We start from the raw sequence: 11,794 nt of genomic DNA, 5'->3' as shown, positions 1-11,794 counted from the left end.
CCAGAGCCCCAGGTAGAACCCAGGAGTCCCGGCTCCCAGCCCTGCCCCCTCTAACCACCGCACCCCACCGGGTCCCAGAGCCCCAGGTAGAACCCAGGAGTCCCGGCTCCCAGCCCCCTCCCCTTGACACCACGTCAGCCTGCACCTGGGGGCGGGAGTCGCGCGCGGGGGGGGGGCGTCTCTGCAGGTGCCCCCCACCCTCCCACGCGCTCCGCCCCCCCGTTGCTCAATCGCCCCTTTCACAATCGCAGCCCCCCCAGTTCCTCAATTGTCCTTCCGCCGCCCGACGCGCCCCCCGCCCGCCACGTGCCGGGGGAAGCCCCGGGCGGGGGCGGCGCCCGTGCGCACAGGCTGGCGGCGCCCGAGCTGCGGGATGCTCGCGGGGGGGCGGACGCCGGCAGCCCCCGGGGCGCAGGAGCATGTGGGCGCTCGGGGCCGCCGGGCTGCTCGGCCTGCTCGCCGCCGCCGCGGGGGGGCCCTGCCCGCGGCCAGGTGGGTGCGGGGGCCGGGGGGGGCGGCTCGCCGCGGGGCGCCTGGCGGGGGGGCGTCGGGCTGCGCCCTCTCCTCCGCGGGGTCCCCTGGAGCCAGGTGAGCAGCCCCGGCCGGCCGGGACCCCGCGGGGAGATCGGGGCTCCGGGCAGCCGCGGGCGGGGGGGTCTCTTTCGCCCTGGGGACATTGCAAAGATGGGGGGGCTGGGAGCCAGGACTCCTGGGTTCTGTTCCCGGCTCCCGGAGGGGGGGATCTGGACTCCTAGGTTCTGTTCCCGGCTTCCGGAGGGGGGTCAGGACTCCTGGGCTCTGCTCCCGGCTCCCGGAGGGCGGGGGCAGGACTCCTGGGTTCTGCTCCCGGGGGTCCAGGACTCCTGGGTTCTGTTCCCGGCTTCCGGAGGGGGGGAGGGGGGTCAGGACTCCTGGGCTCTGCTCGCGGCTCCCGGAGGGCGGGGGCAGGACTCCTGGGTTCTGCTCCCGGGGGTCCAGGACTCCTGGGTTCTGCTCTCGGCTCCCAGAGGCGGGGGTGGGGGGGCAGGACTCCTGGGTTCGGCTCCCGGAGGGGGGGGGGTGTCCAGGACTCCTGGGCTCTGCTCGCGGCTCCCGGAGGGGGGGGGTGGGGGGGCAGGACTCCTGGGTTCTGCTCCCGGGGGTCCAGGACTCCTGGGTTCTGCTCCCGGCTCCCGGAGGGGGGGATCTGGACTCCTGGGTTCTGCTCCCGGCTTCCGGAGGGGGGGAGGAGGGTCAGGACTCCTGGGCTCTGCTCCCGGCTCCCGGAGGGCGGGGGCAGGACTCCTGGGTTCTGCTCTCGGCTCCCAGAGGCGGGGGTGGGGGGGGCAGGACTCCTGGGTTCTGCTCCCGGAGGGGGGGATCTGGACTCCTGGGTTCTGTTCCCGGCTTGGGGAGGGGGGTTAGGACTCCTTGGTTATGCTCCCGGGAGTCCAGGACTCCTGGGTTCTGCTCTCGGCTCCCAGAGGCGGGGGTGGGGGGGCAGGACTCCTGGGTTCTGCTCCCGGAGGGGGGGGTGTCCAGGACTCCTGGGTTCTGTTCCTGGGGGGGGGGGGTGTCCAGGACTCCTGGGTTCGGGTCCCGGCTCCCGGAGGGCGGGGACAGGACTCCTGGGTTCTAACCCAGCTCTGGGAGGGGAGTGGGGTCTGGTGAGTTAGAGGGGGGGTGGGGGCTGGGAGCCAGGACTCCTGGGTTCTCTCCGCGCTCCCCGGGGTTGGGAAATGGCAGCGCCTTGTTTTCAGTCTGAGCTGAGAGGGGCTGAGATTTATTTGCTCCTGGTTCTTCGCTCCCCCCGCTGTGACTCGGGGGTGAGCGCTGCCCCTCCCCCCTGGCGTGCTCCTGCTGGAACCCCCCCACAACCTCCTCCTCTGTCCCCTGAATGGCGGGGCCCCACCGGGGGCTCCCCATGGGGCCGGCCACGGGCTCCTGCTCCCCTTCCTGGCCGGAGGTCCCTGGGCTAAGCTGAACTGGAGCTGGGGGGAATGCGGGGGGGTCAGAGGCCCTTAACTCCAGGGCTCCCAGCTGGGGCTGCCTGGGGGCTGGCCCCCCTCCTTTGCCTGGTGCCAGGGGCGCTCTGGGGGAAGGGTTGGTCCCCAGAGGGCATGGCAGTCTGTGAGCGACCCATGTGCTCTGAGCCCCTGTCCCAGTCTCTTGCAGCTGCCAGGGGGCGGGGGCAGAGGGAGCACCCTGCCCCCGGCCTAGGATTGGGCAGGAGGGGGGACCCCCCGCTGCAAAGGGGGGACCTGGGCCCTTGTGACCTGCAGGCACCACAGGAACCTGAGTGGAGCCCACTGCGGCCTGGGCAGGGGGATGTGGGCAGAGGCTGCTGCTGCTCTCATCCTGCCTTCCCCAAAGCCGCACAGACCCCTCCCCCGGGGGCCAGACGGGGGCCCGGGGGGCGCAGAGAACTCTGCACTTGTAGGAGGGTAACTTTGGGTCAGGCCTGGCCTGGCGCCCGTCTGCCTCCCCACTTTCGGCCTGCATGACCCAGCGTCACCCCATGGCCCCCGTCTGCTGGGCTGCGCCAGGCTCATGAGCAGGGCTCCCAACTGCCCCACATCTGTGGCTGGGGTCTGGGGTCCTCCTGCCTGGAGCCTCCGAGCTTCCCTGCTCTGTGTCTGGCCGTGGCCACCCAGGGACCAGGCCGGGGCAGCGGTGGAGTCATGCCACACAAAGAGCAATGAGCTGCTGCCTCTGGGGAGAGCCAAGTAACGAACCCAGGCGTCCTGCCTCCCAGCCCCCCACTGCTCTCCCTGGGGAGGAACTGAAACTTCCCAGCACAATGGGGAAGTGCCCAGGCCTCCTGTGTGCCAATAGCCAAGGGCTGAGTTGCTGTTGCAGGGCAAGTAGGGAGTGGGTCCCTCGGGTGCAGGCCAGGCGGTGCGGAGCTGCCCGGGCCCCCGGCGCTGGGTTTGGCTGGGTTCTGAGCAGCCTGCTGCCACGTGCGTCTCCCCTGAGCCAGCAGCCCTTGCACTGTCGCTGGTTATTTATACCCGGGGCGCCCCTTGCTGATGGAAGGGTTAACCCACCCGGCAGGGTGGGGCCCCAGCCCAGGAGTCCCGGGTGGGGGGAGAAGCGCAGGGCTGGAATTGCCCAGTCGTGGCCTCCAGTCGCCAGGAACTCTGCCCCACAGCCCCTGGGCACGAGCCTGTCTGTTCCGGGGGCGTTTGGGGGCCTGGCATAGAGGACCCCCCCCGAGGGGTCCTTGAGCCAGGCACTGCCCAGAGCCGCGGAAGCAGATGGCTCCTGCCCCAGAAGCTTCGCCTAAGGAGCTGAGGGAGGTAGGGCGGTTCCCCCGGCCGGACCGTCGGGGAGCTGAGGGCTGGGGAGGTGCCGGAGCTGCCCCAAGGGAGCCTGTGGCAGAACCGGGAACTGAACCCACCTCTCCTGGGTCCCAGCCCAGTGCCTGGTCCCTTCAGCGGAGAGGTGGCCCCCTCCCTCAGCATCTCCCTGAGGTGCCCTATTACCCCCACTTTACTGGGGGGCAGGGGTTGCCCCCCAAGGCTTGGCCCAGATTCGACTCCAGCTCTCCTGGCTCTCAGCCCCATGCATGGGGGGCTGGTCCCTGCAGCGCCTGTGACGTGCCCCCCGGGATTAGCAGGCAGCTGAGAGGTCCCTGTGCTGAGCCAGACCGTTGCGTAAGTGGGTTGGGGTAGGACTGGCTGTTCCTGGCAGGGCCGTGCGGGCGCTGGGCGCTGGGAAACCTGAGTGTTTGCTTTTGTTATTGACGCTTGTGGGTTTGCAGAAATCCCAGCTCCTGTCCTGGCTGGGGGGACGGGGGGAGCTGTCAGCCTCGGACCTTTACAAACCACCTGGCCCAGCCACAATCCGGCTGAGCCAAACCCAGCTCCGGCCCCATCCCCCCGGCCGGGCGGTGGTGACCCTGTCCCGGGGGTGGCTTGAGGATTAACCCTTTGAGGCCAGCAGCCCTCCAGGGCCCTGCTGCTGCGTGGCGGCCCTGCTGGCAGGGCCCTGGGTCCCCTGTGATTGCCGTGTACCCTGGCTTTAGGCTCTGGGAGCTGGAGGAGCAGGGATCCCTTGAGTCTGCTCCCCACACTCCAGCGGCCCTGGACACTCCTCCCACAACCGGCTCCGGGCACTCTCAGGCACCTCCTTGCTGCTGGGCACCCAGCTTGCCCAGGGAAAGGAGGAGCCCACGGCCCCGTTAACGCACCCCGGGTAGGGCCCAGGCTGGGGCATGGCTGGCCAGACGTCTCTGAAGCTGCAGCTGGCATGGGCTGGGAAGGGGGGATCTGACGGTGGTGGGGCCCAGCCCCAGTGCCTTGGAAGGAGGTGGGTGAGGCATTGACAGCTCAGCCAGGCAGATGCTCGTTCAGGCTTGTCCTCTCCAGCAAATATTGACCCGGGCTGGCTGTCTCCTCCCGAGTGGTTTCCTAGGAGCCGGGAAGGGGCTGCCGAGTGGCCGAGGCTCTGGCCTCCAGCCTGGCGGTGAGACGGAGGGTCAGCACCGCCATGGCACACAGCAGCCAGCGAGACTCCTCTCCTGTCACAGCATCGCCTGGTCAGCTTGTGGCACCCAGGGAAGGTGGCAATCCCCATGGAACAGAAGGGGAAACTGAGGCACAACAAAGTTATTTGCCTAGGGTCATACAATGAGTCAGTGGCTCAGCGGGGCATGGAACCAGAAGTCCTGGTCCCCCCGGTCTAACCCCTAGTCTGCACTCCCTTCCCTCTGCACTCATGACACTTCCCCTCCTGCAGCCCTCCCACCTGACACGGTGCTGAGCGCGGTGGGAGCAAATGTCACCCTGCCTTGCCTGCAGTGGCAGCCGGAGCCAAACGGCACCGTCAGCTGGAAGCTGGAGAACCAGGCTGTGAGTTCGGAGCGCGCGGTGCTGGGGGCCAGCCTGCTGCTGCGCCTGGTGCAGGACAGTGACTCGGGCAGATACAGCTGCTATGTGGGCGGCTGCCTGGTGCGCTCGCTGCGGCTGCTGGTGGAAGGTGAGTCTGGCTCGGGGCGGGGGTGCCTGCGCCAGCGGCCGGGGGGATGTCCAGATCCACGGGCGCCTGGACTGCGGGGGCCCCATGCCTGCAGAATGCTGCAGCAGCGTCCGGGCTGCCAGACTCCTCCTGCAGGGTCCAAAGGCGGCACTGGGCGAGTGCCTGGCTGGCGTGGCTGGCCCCCCTTCTGCCCCCTGCCCAGCTCTGCAGCCGGTAGCCCCTGCTCACAGTCCAGGGGCTCCCCTCACCGCTGCTCTTCTGACTCCAGAGCCCCCGGAGCCGCCTGGTTTCTCCTGCTACCGGAAGAGCCATGTCAGGGACGTCCTGTGCGAGTGGCAGCCACGGAGGAGGCCGTCACCCCGGACCAGGGCCGTGCTGTGGGTGAAGAAGTGGTGAGAGGCCTGGGGGAGCTGGGCCGTGGTCGGGGAGCACCCTGAGGCCCTGCGAGGGGCACCCAGCCCTGGGTAGCTGTTAGCCGTGGAGCCAGCTGGGGATGAGAGCCAGGCCAGGGCAGGATTTGGCGTAGACGTAGCCAGCATGGCCGTCCTGCCGATGCCTGGCAGGGTCCCTCCCCGCTCCCCAGCTGCCGGCTCTCTGGGAGCAGAGCTGGGGCCTGCTTTCCTGGCACCAAATCGCCCTCCCCCCTCACTGGGTGCTGCCATCCCGCAGGGCTGGGAGTCGGGACGGTGCTGGACTGGGGGATGCCATGGCAGGGTTGGATGTGGGGATCCCCTGGGGGCTCTCTCCCGTGGGCCGAGCCCTGAGCAGCGCTGGTGGGGGGCAGGGGGTGCTGCTGGCCTTCAGATCAGACCCCACGCCAAGGGCCTGACCGTGCCTGCTCAGGAAAGAGCTGTGCACCTCCTTGCAGGCATCATCCCCCCATGCTTACACCCTCCCTACTTTCAGTTCCAGAGAAGGTCCTTCTCCTCTTCCTGTTCCAAAGCGCGGCCCTGCGGCTGCTCCACTCCACCCCAGAGTGGCTGCAGTGCGGCGCCGTGTGCAGAAAGCGCTTGGCCAGGGGCGATGCCCGAGCGGGGCGTGAGGCTGCCGTTGCCCGGCTCAGCTGGGGATGTTGCAGCCCGGGGCAGACCCTGCTGTGACTTGGAGCTGATCTCGGGACCCTGGGGAGCTGGGGGGGGGGGCAGGGCCTGCTGGCTGTGTGCTGAGCCGTGCCCCCCGCCCCCGGCAGGTTCACCGGGGAGAACGCCACGGAGCAGCGCTGCCGCTACTTCCCCAAGGTGGACAAATTCACGTGCAGGGTCACGGTGCCGCCCAGCGAGGACGACACCTTCCTGCTGGTGTCCGTGTCTGTCAGCAACGGGGGGGGCAGCGTGGCCAGCAAGGGCCAGGTCATCTCGGCCAACCGCGTCTGTACGTATGGCTTGCTGCCCCTCACCCCCACTGCCCCTCCTGCTGCCCCCCTTCTCCCCATGCCTACCCCACTGCCCCTCCCCGGAGCTCTGCCTGCCGTCCTGCCCGGTTTCCGGCCGGGTCTCTCCCCATGGGGCTGCTGGGTGCTGGCGCTGGCTGAGTCCTGGTGGGGCAAACGTGCTGCACCAGACCCACCTGCCATGGCAACCCCCTCTCCCTGACAGTGAAGCCGGACCCTCCGGTGAACGTGCTGGTGGACCCGGTGCAGAGAGCGCCCCAGAAACTGCGTGTGAACTGGATGTACCCGCCCTCCTGGGACTCCAGGTTCTACCGGCTGCACTTCCAGGTCCGGTACCGGGCTGAGCGCTCCCAGAGCTACACGGAGGTGAGCCCCCCGCTCGCCCCGCGCCTGACAGGCCAGCTCCACGCACGCCCCACCCTGCAGCTGCTGGGCAGGATGGGCTCCCCTGCCTCCCCAACTCCCATGCCTGGGCCCCTGCCCCCAGAGTTACAGCGTGGGGAGAAGGCCCTGGTGCATTGCGTTTCCCTGTGGACAGGGAGGGTGCTACCCAGCTCCCTGGGGCTGGAAAGGAAGGGGGGTCTGTGATGCTTCCCGGGGTACCCAGGGTTCGGAGGCACCTCGCTAGCATCATAACGCACGTCCTAGACTGAGCCGGAGCTTTACTAATGGGACGTTAGTACGGGGCCAGGAGCGAACGCTGCCCCCGAGCCTCCCAGCGTACTGCTGCCGGGCGTGGCTGGGCTCTTCCATTCCTGCAGCAAGCCCGCTGGCTGTTCCCTGGCTAGCCCGCTACAAGCCCAGAAAGATTCAGACTGTCCTTGGAGCCTTAGTCACAAACCGACCCCCGCTGGCTGGGGGTCTGCTCCTGGGGGGTCTGTGATCTCGGTTAGCTGGCGTACGCAGCGCGTCTCCTGCCTGCCTGAAGGGAAGACGTTCACCGCCCGGTGACCTGCTTGAACTCCCAGGCCTTACAGGCCTCCGGTCTAGGGACCCAGCTCCTCCCAGAGGATCCGTGCGCACGTCTCCCGGGGGTGGTGACGTCCAGCAGAGACCTCCCCGGCCACTCTTCGGTGAATTATCCTAGGCAACGGACTCGGGGGATCTCTGTAAAACTCTGCACCCCCTGTGCCCTCGGCTAGTTGGCATCAGGAGGTTCTGGGGTCACAGGGACCCCGGCTGTCCCCGCTAGGGAGGAGGTGGGGGGCGGTGCCAGTCCTGGTGCTCATGGTTTAATTCTGCCGGTTGCTTGCAGATCGACCAGTTAAGAGAAACGTCCCTGGTGATCCATGATGCCTGGCACGGCGAACGGCACGTGGTGCAGGTGCGGGGGCTGGAGGAGTTTGGCCACGGCTCGTGGAGCGAGTGGAGCCAGGAGGCCGTGGGCACCCCATGGGCAGGTAGGACTAAGGGAGATGGGAGGGGAGGGGTCCCCTGGGAGGAGCTGGGTCCCTAGACCCCCCCCCTCATCCTGATTCCCAGGGCTACTCTCTCACTGTTCCTCTCCTCGGATTGCAGATCCCAACAGCCTCGAGTGGCAGACAGGATCCTACAGCTCGCAGGTAAGGCGGGTGGTGCCGGAGCTGCCTGCCCGTCTGGCCCGTGGGCCCTGGTGGGAGGGTGAACAGGTCTCAGGGCTCAGCACTGTGTGTGCTCCACCCAAGGGCTCTGTGGTCTGGGGGACGGGGGAGCGGGACGGGGGACATGCCGTGTGTTGGGGGGTGTCTCGGGCGGGGACGGGGGACATGCCGTGTGTTGGGGGGTGTCACGGGCGGGGACGGGGGACATGCCGTGTGTTGGGGGGTGTCACGGGACGGGACGGGGGACATGCCGTGTGTTGGGGGGTGTCACGGGCGGGGACGGGGGACATGCCGTGTGTTGGGGTTTGTCGCGGGCGGGGACGGGGGGACCCTGTTGCTAACCCCCCCTCCCCTGTCTCTTTCCTCCAGTTCCCCTCGGATTATGATTTCTACAGCGACACGTTCACAGGCCCCCCCGGGCCCTACAGCAGCAACACAGAGGGCACTAACGGTAATGAGATGCCCCCCTGCGTTGGTCTGTCAGGCCCAGGGCTCCCCAGGTGGGCAGGGCTGCCACGCCAGGGACATGTGGGGCGACCCAGAGCCCAACTGGCAGCATGAGCTGAGCACCCAGACAGAGAGCCCAGTACAGCTGCCTCAGGACGGGCTGATCGGGACAAAGCCAGCCAGGTGGCAGCCCTATGGGTGGGCCCCAGGCTGGGCCCCAGGCTGGGCCAGTGGGTCAGGTGGTCCCCGTCATTCTCCAGGGCTCCCCTGGCCTTTGCAAAGCCCCCGCTGGGAGGTGGCCCAGCAATACCCAGCCCTGCAAAGTGAACAAGGTTGGGGAGGGGGGCGCTGGGCCTTGCCATGTTGGGTAACGGTGCCCGTGTCCCCTCGGTTTGCAGGGGAGGCTCTTGGTGTCGGCGACCGCTCCACTGTGCCCCTGTACACATTCCTGGTCACCGGAGGGAGCCTGTTCCTGGGCACCGGCCTGCTCGCTGGCATCGTGCTCAGGTGAGACGCGGCTGGGGTGGTGCGGGGGGGTGCTGGGTCTCAGGCCCTGGGTGGGGCGATGCTACCACTGGCCTGCTGGGGAAGCACTGAGGGAGGGACAGTCACTCTCAGCTCGTGCCCCAGGCCAAGCCGTGCATGCCTGGGTCGGAGCTGTTACTCCGGTGTGAGTCTGGAGTGACTCCCAGGGCAGGACAGGGTCTGGCCTGCTGGGCTCAGCCGAGTTCCCGCCGGACTTACCCCTGCGGAGCCAGAGAGGCCGTCTCCATAGAGCAGTCTGGGGCCTTCTGGTGAACAGGAAAGGGCCCCTGCCCCTTATATGGGTGCCCACTGCTGGCCTGGGCAGCTCTCTGGGAGTCAGATCCTGGTCTCCCTCCAGCCGAGAGACGCCCCTGAGCCCCCAGCAGGGCTGGGAGAGCCCCCTCCAGCCCCGCTCTGTTTCCCTTCAGTCCGGCAGCATGGACTCCTGCTTGGCTCTCCGCCGGGGTCCTTTCCTGAGGGCTGCGGGCTGCCTTAGCTGATCCCTGTGTGCTGGGCAGCCGGGCTTGTTCCGTTACACAGGGGCCCAAGCCCTGCCCCCAGCACGACTCTCCCCCTTCCACTGCAAGTGACGGACCCAAACGGTGCAGTGGGGGGCTCGGGCACACTGCCATGGGAGCAGCGGGGTGCATCTCGCCCTCTGTGGCCCCCCAGCCAGCGCTTGCCTTCAGGTGTGGGGGGGAACAGACACCCCAGTCACCACTGACTGTGTTTGCTGCTGGCCCTTGCGCCACGGAGAGCTGCCCTGAATGCCCATCTCACAGGCCATTACTGATGGAGACTCAGTGGGGCTTTGCCCTCTGCCTGCCCCCGGGGAGAGCCATGGGCCTGGGGCAGCCGTGTTGTGGTCCCGGGGCCATGGGCACCCTGCCAATGCTGGCCTGAGTCCCAACCCCGCTGCCAGCAGGAATTGGGGTGTCTGTGGGGCAGGAGCCCCCAATCTTGGCCCCTTCCTGACCTGCTCTGTGTTCAAGGTACAAGAAGAAATGGAGGAGGGGCTCGCTGGGCCAGGGCAAGGCCAGCGTGGTGGTCCAGCACCCCTTGGTGCTGCTGGCTCCTCCGAGCCCCACGTCCCCGGTAAGCGAGGCCCCACTCCTCTCCCCTCCGGCGTCACCAGACAGCGTGGGCTCCACGGGCCCCTTCGAGGTCACCAACATGGATTACCTCCTCGTCCCCCAGTAGCCGGGGAACCCGCCTCGCTGGCCTGCGACACACCGACTGCCCCAGCAGGCGCCAAGCCAGGGGCCCGACCTTGTGGCTCAGCTATAACTAGCCCGGAACTTAACCATGGCTCTACCTCTGCCCCGGCGGGCTGGGGCCGCTGTGTCAGCCGCTTCCGGGCCGCTCTGGGCTCCTGGCGGTTCCAGGGACGCTGCTGGAAGGAGCCAAACCTGCTCTGTCCTCCCCGGGAGATGGACCCGCGCCCACTTGCAGCGATGCCCGGGGCTCAAACTGGCAGCCAAGCAGCTCTCCCACGGTCTCCCCCAAGCAGCCGGAGCCAGTGTTTCCCAGCATGCCCCGTGGCGGGGTTTGGACGTCCTTGGGTGTGGGTGGGGCCGGCGCCCCCACGAGTGACACAGCGTGGAGGGCGTCCAATGAGCCCACTCCACGTGGAAGGTGGCAAGGGCTGGCCCAGCCCCACTGCTGGGAGAGGGGCATTTACCGGTAGAGCCGGGCAAGCTCCAGGCACTGGGCATGCAGGGCACTGCCCCGTGGCCAGGCGCTCGCCAGGGGCTGAGGGCCAGCAGAGTCTGAGCCAGCACTGCAGCTGGGTGGGAGCGGCTGACACGGCCTCAGGGGGCAGGGGCACCCGAACTGCGGACGGACTCAGGGCCTGCCCCGCTCCGGCAGTAGTGGGCCACGCCTGGCCCTCGGCAGCTAGAGTGGGCTCCATCCCACCGCCCCCACCAATTGTACGGGGCTGGAGGTGCCAGGTGCAGCAGCCACAGAATGACAGACCCTGCTGCAGGGAGCTCACCGTCTGAATGGACGGGGGGGCAGCGGCTCAGAGTGGGGGGGCAGGACGTGCCCGGGCTTCCCCCAGCTGGGCACTGGCAGAACCCAGGCCTCCCCGCCTCCTGAAGCAGCTTGAGTGGGGCCGTAACAAATGCTCAGTTGGGCGTGTGACTGGCCTCTGCCCCTCCCCGGTGCAGCGCTGGGCATGGGATTCTCTCCCCCCACCCCCCCCATCAAACTGGTGTTTGTACAGGAAGAACCGTGTGTTGGCAAACGTGTGTCCAATAAATGTTTTTTACTCCGTGCATAGGGCTACCGCTGGCTGGGTGGGGGTGGGATGGGGGAGCTGCTCTGGGGTGGGTTTGCTCATGGGGTATTAGCCGTACCTGGCGCCGGAGAGGCCGCGACGGCGTAGGTGGAAGCAGAGCACTAACGTGTTCCTCCGTGGCTGGCGAGCCCAGGCCAGAGCCAGGCAGAGAACCCAGGCGTCCTGGCTCTTAGGCCTGCAATTTGTTTTGCAACCCTAAGAAAGCAAAACGGGGGCTGCAGCTGGTGAAGGGGACGGGTCCCTGTTGGGGCTGGCCCCTGCCTAAGAGGATGCAGCTGTCGCTCCTGGGGCTAGGGGGCGAAGGCAGCAAGGTCTTGGCCACCTCTTAGCAGCAGCTGGGGGGATGGCAGGGCTCGAGCCCTGGGCACATGGGAGAAGGGATGGGTTCAAAGGGGGAGCGGGGCCCAGGGCTGTGGATTCAAGGGGAGATGTACGGGGCAGGGGCCAGGCTGCGGGCTGAGCCCTGGGGCTCCCTGGGGGTGCTAGCCCCACGGCTGTCTGCACCCTCTCCGTGTGAATGGCTGGGGCATCCCCCACCCCCGCCCAGGGCTGTGCAGAGGAAGGTTTGCTGCCTGCTATGTAAATGGCCTA

General features: G+C 68.2%; 1 protein-coding gene across 1 annotated transcript; it reads left to right on the top strand.

The window, feature by feature from the left end:
* The first annotated feature begins 340 nt into the window (after positions 1-340).
* IL6R (interleukin 6 receptor) lies at positions 341-11,180 on the top strand. The gene is made up of 10 exons (XM_037883242.2): positions 341-492; positions 4,720-4,959; positions 5,228-5,351; positions 6,149-6,330; positions 6,555-6,715; positions 7,605-7,749; positions 7,868-7,911; positions 8,299-8,380; positions 8,775-8,883; positions 9,894-11,180. Exons 1-10 carry the CDS (start codon positions 420-422, stop codon positions 10,099-10,101), a joined length of 1,368 nt encoding a protein of 455 aa, XP_037739170.1. The 5' UTR covers positions 341-419; the 3' UTR covers positions 10,102-11,180.
* The last annotated feature ends 614 nt before the right edge of the window (positions 11,181-11,794 follow it).

Source organism: Chelonia mydas, chromosome 24 (genome assembly GCF_015237465.2).
Source record: "Chelonia mydas isolate rCheMyd1 chromosome 24, rCheMyd1.pri.v2, whole genome shotgun sequence".
Taxonomy (NCBI): domain Eukaryota; kingdom Metazoa; phylum Chordata; order Testudines; family Cheloniidae; genus Chelonia; species Chelonia mydas.
This window is presented reverse-complemented; position numbering and strand designations above follow the sequence as displayed.